This window comes from Bos indicus, chromosome 3 (assembly GCF_029378745.1).
Source record: "Bos indicus isolate NIAB-ARS_2022 breed Sahiwal x Tharparkar chromosome 3, NIAB-ARS_B.indTharparkar_mat_pri_1.0, whole genome shotgun sequence".
In the NCBI taxonomy this organism is placed as follows: Eukaryota; Metazoa; Chordata; class Mammalia; order Artiodactyla; family Bovidae; genus Bos; species Bos indicus.
In genome coordinates, this window is record NC_091762.1 from 117028702 (window position 1) to 117047962 (window position 19261).

At 45.4% G+C, this 19261-nt stretch overlaps 1 protein-coding gene across 1 annotated transcript in view; it reads right to left on the reverse strand.

The window, feature by feature from the left end:
* Positions 1 to 672: 672 nt before the first annotated feature.
* COL6A3 (collagen type VI alpha 3 chain) overlaps positions 673 to 19261 on the reverse strand; it is a 91151-nt gene continuing 72562 nt past the window's right edge. Inside the window, exons 41-45 of the mRNA XM_019957961.2 lie at positions 15950 to 16509; positions 13987 to 14250; positions 12842 to 12940; positions 2813 to 2977; positions 673 to 1475 (exon numbers count right to left, since the gene is read on the reverse strand). Coding sequence (XP_019813520.2) covers positions 1432 to 1475; positions 2813 to 2977; positions 12842 to 12940; positions 13987 to 14250; positions 15950 to 16509 — 1132 coding nt within the window. The 3' untranslated portion in view covers positions 673 to 1431. The remainder of the gene's footprint in view (positions 1476 to 2812; positions 2978 to 12841; positions 12941 to 13986; positions 14251 to 15949; positions 16510 to 19261) is intronic.

Genomic DNA, 19261 nt, shown 5'->3' on the forward strand with positions numbered 1-19261 from the left:
AGCGCTGACTCGTCCTCTCTCACCTCCATCAACAGAGTAACTGACAGACCGTCCCCCGTCTTACATAAAGCAGTTCTGTCCCCACCCAAGGAGCTCTACCAAAGGCCCTTGCCTGGGTCCTTGTACTTCATCACAGAAATTCGCTTTCCTTCCTAAGTGGAATTGAGGTAACGCCTAAATATGTATTTCTTTGTTTCTTGTGTTATTTCTGAAGGAAAGAGAAAGGGGGTCTTTAAAGGAAAAAGATACTTTATGGTCTGTCTAAGACTCCGGAAAGGGGCTGGGGAGTCCTGGGCCAGAGGCCTCCCACTTCTCAGCCTCTGGATGGAAGCAAACAGAGCCCCCATGAAACGGTTATCAAAGAGGCAGTGGGGGAGGCCACGTCTCTGGGACACAGCTACAAGTCAGAGTGGGGCGTGAAGGCCAGGCCAGGGAGACTCCAGGGGCCCTAAGCAAAGACTGTGATCCACCTGGTCATGGAGCACTGGAGGGCAGGTGGGCTGGACCCCCCGGGTCTCCCACGCTCTGTCAGATAGAGCACCTTTGCCCTTCACTGGACATCAGAGGGTGGTGTGCAAGACTATGCACCTGGACAGGGCCCAGTTCTCCCGGCCTGGGGAGATTCTGACGACAGATGCTATATAGAAACAACGCAACCAAGAACGCCAAACCCACACTTTCAATATACTTTATTAAAAAGTTTCTTTGTATAAATTTCCTAAAAATTTTAAAATTAAAATTAACCCCCCCCCGCACAAAAAAAAAATTTTTTTTTTTTTAACACACACACATTAGAGGAACGCCAACAAATCTTCTCTATCGTGACTTTCTTTTCATTCTTTAATTAAGGCGTTGGTCCCACAACAGTGCGCCAAGGTTAAGGGATTTTGCTTCCTTCTAACTAGTTTGTTAGAAGCTTTAGAAAAAGAAAATCAGCTTGAAATCTACTTCAGGAGATTGGGGGCGGGGGGGATGAAAAAGCTGGATTCTTGTTTCTTCTCCATACACAGGCTTTCCATCTAAAGTCATGCTTAATAAAGAGGCGAGAAAACGAACCAAGCAGAAGTATACAGGGTAGCTGTGAAGTCAGGGGCTTATTTTCTAGATCTTACACTTGCCTGAAAGAGGCATAACGTGAAACTCCAGAGGGAAGTTGAGTCTACGGGAACGTTCACATAAACGCCAGCAGTGGGTTACTTAACGTTCAGGGTGTACGATGGAATCGCCCGGAGACGAAGAGGGTCAGGTCCACAGACACATGTAGCACCATATTGATAGGTTACGCGGCAGAGGCTTCCTCCCAAGTCCGGGTGTAAATCAAAGCATGAGACGGTACAGTGCGAGGGAATCTACACCCAGAGCTCCTACAAAGACAACGGCGATGGCTGACTCCTTCTTCTTCAAGAGGTATGTGTCGCTGGTCGGCCACGCCTAGGTCCCCATCGCGGCGATAACTCCGGGCTGCTTGATGGGCACTGGAGGGGTGGGGAGGGGGTGAGGATGGAAGGGCAGAAGAGGGGGGAAAGTCACATGATTGACCCGCAAGAATATCGTGTTTCTCATGAAAATGGTCCATGGCCTCTGGCTTTCACCATCAATCTCACTCGTCAGCTCGTTTCCTTCAACGGCTCCCTGGAGTTTCCTAGCTTGGACTTCGGGGTTCTCTGTGTCCTCTGAGCCCTTTCTATCTCCTGGTATCACCCGCCTGGCCGTTAAGCAAATCCAACACTCCCGTTCGGCGCTGGCCCCAGACTCCCTGTGTAGTTGTTGTGACTTTATTATCAATCAACTTGCCTAACACGATAGAGCTATCAGATGGCCTTGCTGTCAACTTTATTATTTAGAGGAAGCAGGATTATCTAAAGATGAATAGACTATACAGAGCCTCCCCCGGTGGTGCTAGTGGTAAAGAACCCGCCTGCCAGTTCAGGAGACAAAAGAGACCCAGGTTTGATCCCCGGGTCGGGAAGATTCCCTGGAGGAGGGCACGGCAACCCGCTCCAGTATTCTTGCCTGGAGAATCTCATGGACAGAGGAGCCTGGTGGGCTGCAGTCCATGGGGCCGCAGAGAGTCATACATGACTGAAGGGACTTAGCGCAGACTATATGTATAGGCGCTTCCAGATGGCACTAGTGGAAAAGAACCTGCCTGTCAATACCAGGATGTAAGAGACGTGGGTTCCATCCCTGGGTCGGGAAAATCCCCTGGAGGAGGGCACGGCAATGCACTCCAGTACTTTTGCCTGGAGAATCCCATGGACAGAGGAGCCTGGTGGGCTCCAGTCCATAGCGTCACACAGAGTCAGACACGACTGAAGCGACTTGGCACACAGACTATATAGAGGCTATTATTAATTTTTCATTACATTATTTTCCCAATAATCATTTCTGTTACAATATTTATGAATACCAGAAACCTAGTAATATTTCTTTTTTTTTTTTTTTAGCCACCAGGGTGGCATGTGGGATCTCAGTTCCCCAAACAGGGGTTGAACCCACAGCCTCTGCAGTGGAAGCATGGAGTCTTAACCACGGGACTGCCAGGGAAGTCCCAGCAGCTTAGGAATATTTCCAAAGGGTGAGGAGTGGTTAGCCATGTTTCCTCATTGGCAAAAACGCTTTTAGGAGATAATAATAACTCAGAAAATGAATACTATGTATTTTATTTGTACAACTTCCTCATCCGAAAATCCAGTTTACCTTCTTTTTCAAATCTATCAGCATCATTATCATTAAACATCTTTAAAAGATGAATGCTTGGCCTGGATCCTTTATCTACAAAAACCACGAACACAAGATCAGAATCACTTACCAGGAGGGCAAACCTTTTCACATTCATCCTGCGAATTAAATCTGTTTTCGTTTCCACCGCAGCCTCCATACCAGAATCGGGCGCAGTTTTCAGTTACGGAATCATAGTACCACTTTAATACAAACTCTCTGCAAGTTCCGCCGTCCTTTGGCAACTTACATATATCTTGAGGAACAAGATGGGGAAAGATGATTAATGCGGATGTGTAAGTGACTCTGCTCCTCGCAGGAGGAGCTGAAGGTCTAATCTCAGTGCTGTCAGAGAAAGAAAGCAGAAGCGTTTCCAGAAGGAAAAATTCCTTTACCCCCCAGAGCCTCGATATCCATACTGTCAGGGGGACATAATAATCACCTACAGCTTCGAGAGCAATAAATACAGTCCTATCAATAAAAGGGCTTCACAGACTGTACTTGGAATCTCAAATGTTGGCAACTATTATCGGATGATTTCAGATGAAATGAACTTGTTTTCCCCTTTCCAATCACTGAGTCAGTTAGTCTACATTTCTTTCAATGCTCAACCCCCAGAGAAGCAACTTAAATTTTAAAACCTTGGAGTTTTCTACTCCTTGGCAAAATAGCAATTAAATTCTGTCAGAACATTGTTCAAAAACAAGACTCTCCATTTCACTACAAGCCAAGTTGATGAAAAACAAAAGTCAAAGTGGGAAAAGAAAATCCTTTATGAGTATGTGCGTATATGCATACAAGTGTGTGTGTAGCTACTAACTTTGTGACCAGCCAAAGTTTACAAGCCAAAAGAAGTGCTAACACTGATGTAAAACTCACAACAGCGAAAATGTCACCTAGTAAAGCTATTTTGAAGACAGAGAAGCATTCTTTTGCCAGTTAAGGAAGTCTTTTATGTTTTGAATGCATTTTAAATGCATGCTTCTGATACAGCCCAGCTGCAGAGTGAAAGCTACATTTTCCACCATGCCTGGAGAGAAAAGTCTATAGTTCACACACAGTAAAACTTCTGTTTACAGAGTTTTTTTGGCAAACTCTAGATCGGGCTGGGAGAGAGACGCATTAATATTAATATCAACTGTTATCTGAAAATTTGAGAAACGTAAAACAAAGCCCGTGGAGTGGACAACGCTACTTGTTTATGTAACTACATGTGTGAATCACTGCTCCCCTCTCCACACACACACACACACCAGGCTCACATCTCTGGGGGCCTTCTCCCCAGCTGCAGGGGTGGCAGGGGTGGTGAGCTTCTGCAAATGCTGGTTGATACTAAGAAGTTAAAGGAAAGACCTGGGTCTTCAGATAGAAAACCAAAGCTTGGGTCAGCCACAAGGGACCAGACTTACAGGCACAGGATTGAAGCTCAGAATTGGTCTAAGACACTGCCTGGTGACTTTGGGGAGGCTATCACCCCTGCAGGAGGAAGGTGGCCCCACAATTACAGCATCTCTGAGTTGCAGACTTTTCAGAGGCCCAGAAGGCCAGCAATGCTACCCAGAGCTTTTTGAAGACCTGAGGAGGCCGGGATAAAGTGATGATAACTCACAAAACCAATGTTCCTCCTCTTATAAGTGCCAGCACTGGGGCAGAAGGCCTGGTTTTAAGGAAAGAGGGGACTGAGCAAAGTAAGACCATTCAGCCACAAACACACATCCCTTGTTTAGCAGTGGGTCCCCATTAGTGTGGGAACCTGGCCGAATGGTCACCTCATCCCCTCCTCTTTCTTCCCTACAGCATCCCCCAGGGGCCCAGGTCGGTTCCACGTTGTTTATTCAAAGTGCATTCCCGTCCTGGCCAACCGTGTTTCTCTCTTTAGGTCCTACTGCACTGTGCTTTCTGAAGCAGACCCGAGGATGCCCAGCCTGCAGGCAGCCCTGCAGTAGGACAGTGTTCCCTGACCCACTGGCTTTTCCAGTTTCCTTTGATCTTCACCTTTGCTCTCCAGCACTAAACCACAGCTCTTGCATTCTACATCCTTTATTCCAGCAGGAGTCACTGCCAAGACCTGTAAGGTTTACTAATGAGCTATCAGGACACGACCACTCTGGACACACAGACACTTGAAGAACCAAGAGAAATAAATTAACATGGGCCTCAGTAGTATCTAAAGACAAAATCCTGGGATTCTCCGTTTCTTTAAATTAAATTGTATCGGAGTATAGTTGCTCTGCAATGTTGCGTTAGTTTCTACTGTACAGCAAAGTGAGTCCACTATAGTACACATATTTGTTGCGTCTGACTCTTTTGCAACCCCATGGACATGACACCTGCCAGGGTGCTCTGTCCACGGGATTTCTGGGCAAGTATACTGGAGTGGGTAGCCCTTTCCTTCTCTAGGGGATCTTCCTACCCAGAGATCAAACCCTGAAAAGTATGAAAGTGAAAGTCACTCAGTCGTGTCTGACTCTTTGTGACCCCATAGACTATACAGTCCATGGGATTCTCCAGGCCAGTAGAGTAGCCTTTCCTTTTCTCTTTCCTCTTCTCTACTCACTCCAGTAGAGTAGCCTTTCCTTTCTCCAGGGGATCTTCCCAACCCAGGGATCAAACCCAAGTCTCTGGCATTGCAGGTGGATCCTTTACCATCTAAGCCACCAGGGAAGCCATAGATTATATATATCTCTTTTTTTTTAATTTCCTTCCCATTTAGGTCACCACAGAGCACTGAGTGGAGATCCACAGTAGGTTCTCAAGCATCAAAATGGGAGGTTTTATATTCTAACATTTTTCGGTATGTTCTGAATTCTTCACAATGAGTATCTATTGTTTTATTACTAGAAAAAGGTATCTAAAACTGAAAACATGTTAAATTGGAAATTCTTGTCTTTTATCAGTTGAGATTTCTACAGTGTCTAAAAGTAGCATTTTTAAAGGCATCATCTTTGACATTTTCCAAGCCAGCAAGTTATCAATATTTCAGTACTTTCTTAAGCAAAATTGTGGGGCTTAAGAGGAGTGGAAAGTGTTTATGGTACAGATATAAATACGTGCAATTATGTTCCTTATTAGTTTAATGGCTTCAAAACAAGAAGGTTTAATTGCCTTCGGACCAGACACTGTTGACATGATGTGAAGCGCTTCCAAACCTCTGAAGCAGATACAACTGGCTGGAATAAATAAAACTTTCCCACGTCTATATTTTGATTACTGACTCAGAATTACCAAGGAAATATTTTCTGCATTTTTGACTTTATTTTAAATGTATTTGTAGCTGTATGTTAAATGTAGTTTCAGGTCTTAACCAATAAAGTATCATTTCATAAGACTTTTATGCTTCACAGTAAAAAAAATGCCAAATGCCCTTGGGGACCCCTCATGATTTAAACATGGTAGCTAACTTAGCTACCTTCTCACGCAGCAATAAACACACTGCCTTGAAGATGGCTATGTCTCTTCAACCAAGGAGAGAAAGTGTTTGTAGCTATTTAACGTACCTCAGTTTGTGGGGTTAAGCTTGTTCTTTAAATTATTATCAACATAAAATCATATATTTTCCACATCACATCATTTTATGGCAGCCAACACTATATATTCATGGTAGAACACACAAATACTGGATTTCATCAAATCTAAGATACCTTAATTTTATGATGCATTATTGTTTTATATTCCGCTAAGTAAGAGAAAATGCTGCCAATAAGACACAACATGTCATCAACTTCAAGTCACATTTCCATTTTGGAAGTACTACGGTGGGAAAATCTGTGCATCTTAGAATCAATAAAGGAGGCAAAACATTGGTGAACTTATTTCCTTCTGAGCTGTGTAACTGACCCAGAAATGCCTGCTCAGACAAAGCATGGTCATTTCTACAGACTGCTAATTTCTAGAGTAACTAAAATGAATGCTACAGATTTTGTTAGTTATTTGACTCCCTTTTGCACCGAAACATCTCTTCATACATAGGTAGGTCAATAGTTTAGGATTCATTCTATAACACTAAAAAAGCAAATTTTCTGAGGTCTTTTTTTTTTTTTTTTTTTTGCTGTTTGAAACCTTCAGAATCTTTGCTTTACTAATCATATGCATATAAAATATATCTCCAAGGCTTCTTCAGCCAAAAATAAGAGAAACAAGAGAGAGATGGTGACAGAAACATAATACAAATGCAGTATCCTCCAAACCAGCAGGAATGAAGCACACTACAGAAACACCTATCGTAGTCTGTGCTTTAAGACTGTGATGATCACTGGAAGATACATTTAATTGCTACTAAATGCCATTTTCAGGCAGCAAATGCATCCCAGAAAAGTGGGTGTGTTTCTTTTAGATGCTGAGAAAAGCAAAAAGTGGGCGGGGATTTTTTCTCTTTTCACAGGGCTTGTTATATTTTGTTGAGGAAAAAAAAAAAGGATTAACCATTTAAAATGGAATCATGGGGCTTCCCTGGTGGTCCAGTGGTTAAGAATCTGCCTGCCAGTCAAGGGACCTGGATTCAGTCCACAGTCGGTGAAAGTTGCATGTACCACGGAGCAACTAAACCCATGCACCACAACTCCTGAAGGCCACACACCTAGAGCCTGTGCTCCGCAACAAGAGAAGCCACCGCAACGAGCAGCCCACACATCGCAAAGAAGGATAGACCCCCACGTGCCGCAAGTAGAGAAAGCCCACGCATAGCAACGAAGACCCAGCACAGCTAAAAATAAATAAGTAAATACTTATTTATGCATCGTGTAGGACTGCAAAGCCTGGAATCCTGATGCTATCGGTCTGCTGCTGTGGTCAACCTTCGTCTCACACTGCTGCCTTACTCACATTCCACCTCACACTGATGCCACAGCTCACACTCCATGCAAAACAGGGCCAGGCCTCATCAGGGGAGACAAAGAATCCTTTCGCTAGGGTGTCCTCACGTTCTGGGCCTGTGTCACACTTCTGGTAAAGAAGTACCTATCAAATGTGCATTTCCAAAGCGGTGAACATTAACAAACGCCAACGAAAACTCAGGTATTAGTACTGTCCAGTCTTCCTCCCCGTCACTGGATGCCACGGATCAGACACTTGTTCATTTCACAGGATTCTGGCCCACAGATTCCTGCACAGATTCAAACACTGGTCACCATGCTCCCCAAACCCAGAGTGGCTAACTATGACAAAATTCAGTTCCTAAAGACAGAATCAAAACCTAGGAAATCTTTTATTCATGAGGTAAAAAAGGCACACAGACAAAAGTGTCTAGCATTTACTATACAAGAAAGGGCCACATCTCTGCGAGCACAAACCACGTTTCTAGTGAACTGGAGCTGCAAAAAACAAAAAGAATCAACCTGTATTCATGTTCACATAAAAATGCTGGCGTTAAAACTGATACTTGCCTGCATTGCCTAGAAAATACAGGTTTGCAGAAAGAATGCATATTGTGGCAATTGACACTCAGATGTGAAATACACATACAACTACGGAGGAAGAATACAGTTACTGTACTTGTAAAGTTACTTATAAACGATGATTTGTTGTTATTCTTTTTTCTTTCTGCCAAAACATGAATATTGTTAAAATGTTTTACCCCCTGAGGAAGTTTCTAAAACATCTTAATTATATGGGAGAGAGGGAAGGGAGGCATTGGGAGGGAGGAAAGCAAGCTTTCATCTCCTGATCTGTTTATGCATTTTGAATTTATACATTCTAAAGTAAATACCCAATTAATTCAAGAAGAGCTTTCAAGACGGGGTATGTGTATGTGTGTGTGCGTGTAACTCCATATGTTCACGAGCAAATGTTTGCTAAGTGACTTCTCCAGGCACAGCACTGTTTTGTTACTTGTGGGCTAGAGATCAGTTATGCAGAACCTTGTTAAGAAGAGCAAGTAATTTATACTTTCAGACTGACCTGAATCACTGGGGGGAAATATACATACTTGTGCACACACACACACGAGAAACAGCACTCGGGTCCTGGGGCTGAGGGTTCTGTACAGGTCAGAAGGAAGGAGAAAGGTTTTGGGTTCATACAAATCTAACTACCAGTCGTCACCTTGAAAGACACACAAGCCCCGGTTTTAACATCTCTTTTCTCTCTGTCACGTGAAGAGAGGAGACCTAAGCGTTGAAGGTGTGGACTGAGAATACCTTCCTACTTCTGAATCTGTGACTCAGTCTTAAAAAACAAGACAGCCCAGCAAGATGCCTATTTAAAGACTGTGTTGTTTATATTAACTCAACACTGTTTATATATTCTTATCCCTTCTGGACCACACATAAGAAGACCAAACACATCCCCAAATCTCACTGTGCAATTTATTCCCAATTATTTTCTCTCAATGAAGCATCAAATTTTCTAGAAGTTTCACATTCCCCACACTCTATGAAGTTACCAACAAGTGGCAACAACATGCACCGATCTCAGGGACTCTGAAATCAGAATGTCATCAGTCCTGACCCCATCTTTGGTGAAATCCTAGTGAGTCCCTTACGGCTTCTCTGAACTCAAGCACCATGCTGGGTGGGCTACGGGCTGCAGAAAACCCCCAGAGCAGAGACAAAAGCTGATCCATGGTCCCTTGATTATGAGCAGAAATCAAAGGGGTTGGAAAAACTCTAATTTGAAAAGATACATGCCCCTCAATGTTCACGGCAGCACTATTTACGATAGCCAGGACATGGAAGTAACCTAAGTGTCCATCAGCAGAGAAATGGATACAGAAGATGTGGGGTATGCGCACCATGTCATACGGCTCAGCCACAAAAAAAAGAATGAAAGAGTGCCATTCGCAGCAGCGTGGACGGACCTAGAGATGGTCCTGCTGCTGCTGCTGCTGCTGCTCAGGCGCTTCAGTCGTGTCCGACTCTGTGCGACCCCACAGACGGCAGCCCACCAGGCTCCCCGTCCCTGGGATTTTCCAGGCAAGAACACTGGAGTGGGTTGCCATGTCCTTCTCCAATGCATGAAAGTGAAAAGGGAAAGTGAAGTCGCTCAGTCGTGTCCGACTCTTAGCAACCCCATGGACTGCCGCCCACCAGGCTCTTACACCCATGGGATTCTCCAGGCAAGAGTGCTGGAGTGGGGTGCCATTGCCTTCTCCAAGAGATGATCTTACTAAGTGAATTAAGTCAGAGAAATAGAAATACCGTTTGATATCATTTATATGTGGAATCTAAAGTATGATACAAATGAACTTATGAAACAGAGACTTACAGACAGACATAGAAAAGAAGCCTACAAACCCGATGGGCATCAAAGGGGAAAGGAGGCAAGGGAGGAGAGAGAGATTAGGAGTTTGAGATTAGCAGATCCAAACTACTACACATAAAATAGATAAGCAAGACCCTTCTGTTTAGCACAGGGAACTATGTTCAATGTCATATAATAATCCATATGAAAAAGAATATATATGTATATCTGAGTCACTTTGCTGTACATCAGAAACCAACCCAACATTGTAAACTGTAATTCAACTATACTTCAATGACTCCAAATATATATACTTCAATAATATATTTCAAAAAAAAAAAACCCGAGGCATTGAGACTTCAATTTCCTCCTACATCTCAAACTATCATGCCACATCCTTACTGCCATTCTTTTAGTCTAAGTTAAAAGTCATAACATTGAAAGTTTTTATAGTTTTTTAACACAACTCTTAAGAAGTTGAAACTTAATTACCCAATGTAACATGAATTTCTGAGTTATTCCCATACATTTATGTCAGGAAAGAACTTGGAAAGGCCAGAGGAGCCTGAAACACACCTGGCTCTCTGACGCTGGGAAAGACTGAGGGCAGGAGAAGGGGCAATAGAGGATGAGACGGCTGGATGGCATCACCGACTCAATGGACACACTTGAGCAAACTCCGGGGGACAGTGGAGACAGAGGAGCCTGGCGTGCTTCTGTTTGTGGGGTTGCAAAGAGTCGGACACAACTTAGCAGCTGAATAACAACCTCTATCACAGACCAATTCCTAAACTTGTTTCCAAATATAAACTATTTTGAAACGTTTTGCAGCTTTATAAGTAGTTGGTTTGCTGACCCTCATTAAACATCTAAGTATGTAACCGTTTCATAGTTCCTGTATTGACTTTATTATCTTCTCTGTAATAACTCCTTATGTCAAAAGTCATTATGGGTTATGGCTGAATTAAGAGATGATAGATAAATATGAAAATACAGATGTAGATATACACATGTATACATGGACAGGGGGAAAGTCCATCAGCGGAATAAAATACTACTCTAGTAACAGACAAGACTCCTCCAGAAACAACTAAAAGAACCAAGTCCTATATTTCCAAGCAGGCCCAAGGAGATGGAGGTGTGGAGGAGGAAGCCACCCAGTTTCATTTAAACGCAGGTGAGCTAGGATGGCAATGGCATCCCACTCCAGTACTCTTGCCTGGAAAATCCCATGGACGGAGGAGCCTGGTGGGCTGCAGTTCATGAGATCGCTAAGAGTCGGACACGACTGAGCGACTTCACTTTCATGCATTGGAGGAGGAAATGGCAACCCACTCCAGTGTTCCTGCCTGGAGAATCCCAGGGACGGGGGAGCCTGGTGGGCTGCTGTCTCTGGGGTCGCACAGGGTTGGACACGACTGAAGCGACTCAGCAGCAGCAGCAGCAGCAGCAGAGCTAGGATACAGACGCTACAAAAAGGGTGAGGTGGAGAAACAAGGATCATTTTAAAACTTGCAGTGGAAAGAGTAAAATGGGGAATCCTCACAGCTCAAAAAATGAGCGTGCCGCTGCTTCTGATGATACAGGACAGAGTGGGAAAGCGTAGCTGCTTGAACATCCAGGATCCACAAAAGTGGCTCAGCACCCAGGAAATGCCTTTCGCCCTAATCCATAACAGAAACAAACTCTGTAAAGAAATACACCTCCCTCCTCCTGACTGGGGCCAATAGGTTGTTGTTCAGTGGCTAAATCCTGTCCAACTCTTTGTGACCCCATGGACTGCAGCACGCCAGGCTTCCCTGTCCTTCACCATCTCCCAGAGTTTGCTCAGATTCATGTCCATTGAGTCAGTGATGCTATCTAACTATCTCACCCTCTGGAGCCAACATATTAATTTCAAAACTAACAAACCGTCCCCATAATTAGTGGAAACCCTTTGCTTTGGGGTCTATAAACCAAAAAGATATCTAAATCCCATGGAATTTTGACTGTGGAATTAATACCAATATCTTTGGCAGAATACTCTTAAGCAAAGCATATTGGCCATTTCAATAACTGGTTTCCCACAGATCAACAATCACAGCTCACGTTCCCCTGGAGGAGAGGTTATGGGTCGCCCAGAGTTCCACTGCCCAGGAACAAAAACAACAAACAGCTGTCACTTCCAGAAACACATCTAACTTGTCACAGATTTCACATAGAACATGCACATGCTCGGCTCAGGCCCAAGAGAAGGGCAGGCTAGATTAAGCCAGGGTATATGCTGAGGAACTGGGACCAGAGCATCAATCCCGTGAGTCACTTCCAAACCCCCGAATTTCATGGATTCCAAACTGAGCTGTCTCGTGTTCTTCTGAGTCGTTTCTTACTAAATTAAATCACTGAGTGGATGAAACCCTATGCTGTGCTGCATCACAGACCACAAATAAACTCAAGTCCCAAGACGAGGCACCGGGGAAATGACTAAGGGACTCCTGAGTCCTGGCTACAGTCCCCCAAAGCTGCCCTCGGTCAGCTTTTTCTAAGAACCTTGGGACCGGCAAGGTAAGCCACCATTTGGAACTTGGAATATGGAAGTTAAGACCAGGATGGACCACAGAGAGCCACTTTGGAACATTCCCCATACAAGTCCCTCCTGGTCTGAGAATTAGAACCCCAGCAGATTAAACTGTTTGGAAGAATTCTTTTTTTTTTTTAATAGTATAATTTACTGGACTTTCTCCTTTTAAGTGTGAATGGGCCGTGGAGTTCTGCTTTTAGCTCTGCTTTTGTTTTTAACGTTTGGCCTCGCCACATAGCACATGGGATCTTAGCTTCCCAACCCAGGGATCAGACTCATGCCCCCTGCCATGGCAAGACGGAGTCTTAACCACTGGACACGCCAGCGTAGTCCCAAGAATGCTTTCTTAGTGCTGCAACACACCTAAGATTTTCAGCGGCTCACCTGCTTTACTCCCAGCCAACCGGTCTGCGCTCACCACTAGGTTGATGGTTGCACTAGAGGCTGATCGCTCTGTTTGTGGAGGTGGAGGCTGAATTTTCTCTGAAAAAGAAGATTCACCCCTAGTAAGTAACTCAGAAAAGTAAGAGACTGAGGCAGGCTTGATTTTCTGGATCATGGTGGGCCACTGAAACACAGAGCCCCAAGAAGTCTCTACACACACAACTCCTATCTAATTGTCTACATATCTGATTCATCTCAACAAGCAAACAGAGAAAACCTCTGAACTTGGAACAGGTCCTCACAGTTTCCACATAACTTCTGCTGTTTCTGTCCTAGGAAACAGAGCCCTGGGGCTGAATGGTCTTTGGATTCATATCTTTCTGCATTGCATGGTAACAGATGAGAACTACCCATCCTCACTCATGGTTCCTTGATGTGAATGACACTGGCCCAGGAGAAAAGAGTGGGAGCCTCCCCTTCCACGTCCCAGGAGCAGCAGGGGTGGAGAAGAGTTGGGGTTAAGGGGGCGGTCCAGGAGAACTTGGAGGGTGGGGCATGAGTACTGAACAGAGACCGGGAAAGCATGCATGGGCAAACCCCGGGGCAGCACAGGAACCACGGGGCCCACATAGCAGAGGGCAGGGCAGGATACTGCGGGCCCAGGGGAGGGGCACGCCGGTGCCCTTTCTGCAGGGCTGCGGACGTCCCGCGGTCCTGGGATGGCGCAACTCCAAGGGCTCCCTGGTTACTCCCTACGGAGGGTGACTCAGGGTGTTTTCCGTTCACTGAACACGGAAACGTGCTTCCGACGCTCAGGCACGGTGGGTGGCTGAGACCCAGCCAGGTTCCGCAGGCATATTTCTTCCTCCCTGGGAAGTAGCTACACTCGGGCCCCATGGATCAGGTTTCCTCCATCAAGTAGCCCAGGACCCCAAAGGCAGGGTAATAGTTCACAGTAGTTGCCCAGTTTCCGTTTTGTTAATTTATCAACTTCGGTACAACCAGGATGTGCAGGATCTCATTGCAACCTTGTTGCTGTTTTTCAGGACAAGGTCCAGTGAATCGGAATTGTTCCCTTGACCACCCCATTTGATACCCTGTGCAGAGAGGGGTACCGACTGTCCTTAAGGCGACCCTGCACTTACTCGTGCTGAAGCTGCCTTGGTAGATGGCTCTGACCTGAGACCTCAGGGAGCAGGTCACCGTAACGTGGTAAGTCTGCCCGGGGAGCAGGCCCCCGATGACGCGGTCCGTGACAGTGAGGTTCTGCTTCAGAACCACGGCCTGATCGTGGGCCGAGGTGACGGTGAGGTTGTATAAGTAAGGGCTGGGGGGCTCGGGCCTCTCCCAGTGCAGCTTGGCGCTGTTCTCTGTGACCTCAGACACATGGATCTCGCGAGGTGCCTTCACTGCGGAATAGAGCAGAGTGTAGAGAGCATGAGATACAATATACGACCCTAGGGGCTTCCCTGGTAGCACAGTGGATAAGAATCTGCCTGTCAGTGCAAGAGACACAGGTTCGATCCCTGGTCCAGGAAGATCCCACATGCCAAGGGGCTGCTAAACTGGTGCATCGCAACTCCTGGAGGCCGTGCGCCTAGAGCCCACGCTCTGCACAAGAGAAGCCATGGTGCTAAGAACCGTGCACCATAACCCAAGGGGAGCCCTGCCCACTGCAACTAGAGAATAGCCCTGGCATCAACGCAGACCCAGCACAGACAAAATTAAATAGATGCACAGTTTTTAAAATGATCTTCATAAAAAAAAAATCTTTAAAAAATTAATTGATAAAAAGTAAAACCCTAAATGACTGTAACATATAGGCCAAAGGTGAAATCTTAAAGATATGTACCAGTAGACAGTTGATCTGAAGCTTAGGGGAGGCAGAGGAGTAATTTCTCATTTAAGCTCCTGAGAAAGACTGATGTAACTACCAGCATATGCGAAATGTGAAATTCACATTAATCAAAAATCTCATCATTCATCTACCAGGTATAACACTACCTTTTTTTTTTTCCTGTTGAAAATCTAATTAAGAAGATACTTTGAAAATGCACAGTCCAGCGTGCTTAATCTGAAATCTTCAAGACAGAATAAGCCCCATAATTTAGTCTATTAAATACACATCATGGAACTTCAGGGCATGACCTGAAATTCTTTGAAGGAATCCCTGCTCTCTCTCTGTTCATAAAATGAAGACAATGTCCACTTTTTCAGGAGCACAAACATCCTGCCTTCACTTTTCAACTCAGTTTGTGACTCCAAAGGAACTTCTAAGCGTCTTCTCTGAGGGAAAAATAAAACAGCACAGTCTGAGTCCCGTGAAGCCCACCTGCCCCTGATCATCAAATCCAGCCTGGAATGTACTCTTCCCCGGGGCAGTACCAGCATGCCGTCCAGCCTGCAGGGACAGACGGATGGTCTGGCTCTAACCTTCCTCTTTGCTGAACAAAATGGCACAAGGTAAGCAGAGCACAAAGCCTGGGCTTCCTTTCTGCGGCTATGAGCTTCACAGCGGGGACAAGGCTTGTAACCGCAAAGCTCCATCCAGAACTTTGGGGGTCACAGTCTGAGGGAGGGAGGTCTAGCTCCAGAACTAAAGCCTAGAAACATCTTTTTCACTGCCTAAGTGCTGACAACAGGCTTTATCCTTCTCCCACTCCCGCGGCGGGGTCTAAAACTCTACATCGGCTTAGAACTTCTCCCTTTAGCCTAAGACAACAGCATCTCCAGCTGGGCTGGGGGCTGGCCACATGCTACATCCCGGAGAGAATGGGTCACTCCCGAGCTCCCCTGGTGCGGGCTTGGAGTTGGGGTGGGGAGTGTGGGAGAACAGGCAGCAAAGGCAGGGGGATTTATTTCACTTGCTCTTTGCATGGAACTCATCAGCCTTGCAGGGTGCGCGGCAGGGGAGAGAAAGATTGCTTTTGAATACAGAAAATAAGCAATGTTCTGGTAATTCTATGCTCAGAGCAACACCTTACAAGATACTGCATCTAGATCTCAGATCCCAGATCAAGGACTGTGTCTGGTTTGCCTTGTAACAGGCTCCGGGGACAAGCCCTGGACACAATAAATGAGAAGAGCACAAGCTGGTGGCTTTCTTACCCACGGGCTTAGCAGCGCCGGGCCTGCTGGCAGCCAGTTTGACTGCCTGGGGCCTGGGGGCCTCGGACCTCGTGGCCATGGATCTGGCAGCAGTGGGGGGTCTGGCAGGGGCAGGTTTGGCTGCTGCAGGCTTCGCGGCTGCTGCAGGTCTGGCTGTGGCTGTCTTTGCCGCCTCGGGCCTGGCAGCCACAGGTTTGGTGGCCTCGGTCTTGGTGGCCATGAGCTTTGCAGCCTCGGTCTTAGTGGCTTCAGTCTTGGTGGCCGTGGGTTTTGCAGCCTCAGCCTTGGTGACCACAGGTTTGGCAGCTTCAGTCTTGGTGGCCTCGGTCTTGGTGGCCACGGGTTTGGTGGCCTCGGTCTTGGTGGCCACGGGCCTGGCACTGTCCATCTTGGTGGCCACGGATCTCCCAGCTGCGGGTCTCTCATCCACAGGTCTCGTGGCAGCTGGCTTTGAGGCTGGCAGGTTCACCACTGTGATCGGTTTGGTGGTGGTGATCACCGGCTTCGTTGTGGTCACCAGTTTAGATGTAGGACTTGAAGTAACGTTATTAGGAACATTTCTGTTAAAATATATTAAATGTTATTTTGACTTGTACATATTTTCTCCTGCCATTTAAAACAGACAAAGACATAATTCCATGTGCTATGTAAAATTTGCTCTCTCAGCAAAACACATGCAGTAGTTTATATATATTACATACAATATTACATATACTAAATGTGTCCTTTTAGGATCTGTGCCACAGAAAAGACATTTAACAGCATATAAAAAATAGAATTATTAGAAGTGAAACTTCAATTGTACTATAAATATACTTGTCATCTTATTTTCAATGTATAAAGTAAAACCAGGGAGAGAGTAAAGAAACAAAAATAAATATTGTCATTATAATAATACTTACCAATAATGAATAATAAAAAATAAAATAATATTTAAATAATACTCTAAATTCCAGGAGACAGTGGAGCACCGAGAAGCCTGGCATGTTACAATCCATGGGGTCAGAAAGAGTTAGGCATGACTTAGCAACTAACAACAGACTAACAACAGACTAAAAACTGACCAACTGAAAAACACACTCCAAAAACTAAGCTCATTTAACAGCTACTCTCATTGTAAGAAGGTATCCACGCAGCAAGATGCCGTGTTGAGCTGGAAAACTATGAGGTCGACATATAAGTTCAGTCCCAGTACTCACTGTGTATTTTTGTTTGTACTAATTTCTGTGTGTGTAGTTGTTTCTCTCACAATTTATTAATTTATTCTGAATCCTTAAAAAGAATAACAACATAACCAGCAGACACAACAGCACAGACCCAGTTTTGTTTGTTTCTTATGCTGAGATGATTGTTATTGTTTTATAGAAGTGTCATGCTATATGGCATATACAGTATATTCTGTTCAAGTTGATATCATAAAACTTCAAACCCTACGTTGTTTTGTTCATTCTGTTTTCCTAAAGATAAAGTTGAGCCAACGTGATGGAATATTCAAGGGAAATTAGACAGATCATATTAAAAGGCTAGAAAAATAGAACCTGTGGACCCAAATCTAGCAGGATGAGCATCACAGCACCAGAGGAGGGTCACTGTTGGATTAGGAATGATTTTCAACTTACCAGGCTTACCACACTTTTACCCTTATGGCAGAAAATGAAGAGGAACTAAAGAGCCTCTTGATGAAAGTGAAAGAGGAGAGAGAAAAAGTTGGCTTAAAACTCAACATTCAGAAAACCAAGATCATGGCATCTGGTCCCATCACTTCATGGCAAATAGATGGGGAAACAATGAAAACAGTGACAGACTTTATTTTGGGGGCTCCAAAATCACTGCAGACACTTTCTCCTTGGAAGAAAAGCTATTTCAAACCTACTCAGCATGTTAAAAAGCAGAGACATTACTTTGCTGACAAAGGTCTGTCTAGTCAAAGCTATGGTTTTTCCAGTGGTCATGTATGGATGTGAGAGTTGGACTATAAAGAAGACTGAGTGATGTAGAATTGACGCTTTTGAACTGTGGTGTTGGAGAAGACTCTTAAGAGTCCCTTGGCCTGCAAGGAGATCCAACCAGTCTATCCTAAGGTGATCAGTCCTGAATATTCACTGGAAGGACTGATGCTGAAACTGAAACTCCAATACTTTGGCCACCTGATGCGAAGAGCTGACTCATTAGAAAAGACCCCAATGCTGGGAAAGATTGAAGGCAGGAGGAGAAGGGGACGACAGAGGATGAGATGGTTGGATGGTATCACCAACTCGATGGACATGAGTTTGAGCAAGATTTGGGAGTTGGTGATGGACAGGGAAGCCTGGCATGCTGCAGTCCATGGGGTTTCAAAGAGTCAGACATGACTGAGTGATTGAACTGAACTGAGGCTGACATATAGGCTCCCTGTGAGGACAGAGGCAAGAGCTGAAGGAGTTAAGGGATGCAGAGAGAAGTACGTAAGGGTGGTAGGAAGAGGCCACCTGGGGGGGTCAGCTAGGAGAAGCCAAGAAGTCACTTTGCAAGGCTAACCCGAATCTGCATCTCATTTGGACTCAACAGCCAAAACCTGCCTTTTCCCCAGAGTGTGACACTCCATCCTCTCTTGGAGGGCATGAATTGCTGGCACAGTGCTTGGCCCCAGTTCCTGTCACCATGCCCCCCTTTTGCAGTCCCCCCATCACACAGCCATACTGCTCTCCTCTCTGTTCCTGGATTTGACATCAACAACAGCACTGGACATAAGACCACAGAGCATGTGCCAAGTGGCCAGCATCACTGTGAGCACCGCAGCCCTACCCACCTCTCAACCCCCTCATGCTCTGTCCAGGAGATCATACATGTCGCCTCCTTCAGTAACCACCATCACCTATGCTAGTACAGCATTAATCCTTTTAAGAAGACTGGAGTCCATTTTTTGCTTCATGTGTCTAATCCTTCTATAGGAAATCATTGCACACTGGTTAGATTGCTGGGACATATGGCCCAAAGGCCCACCTTTCTCTGTACCCATGCTCTTAACAATGTGATGTGGCAGGTCTCCCCAACAGGTCCAGCTCACTACTCTTGAATCTAGCAAGGCTGGCTTTGGCCAGTGGAGCAGAGCATAGGGAACAGTGCGCCAGTTCCAGCCTGGACCTCAGCGGGGCTTGCCCACTTTCATCTCTCTTGGAACCCTGCCCAGTCTCCCTGGGTACAAATCCAGGCTTGCCACACAGAGCAGAGACAAGTGACCCATGTCAGACCACCCCAGACCATCAGTCCACAGCCGACCAGCAGCTGATCACAAGCATGTTAAGTGAGCCCCTTCGAGGCCAGAAGAACTGC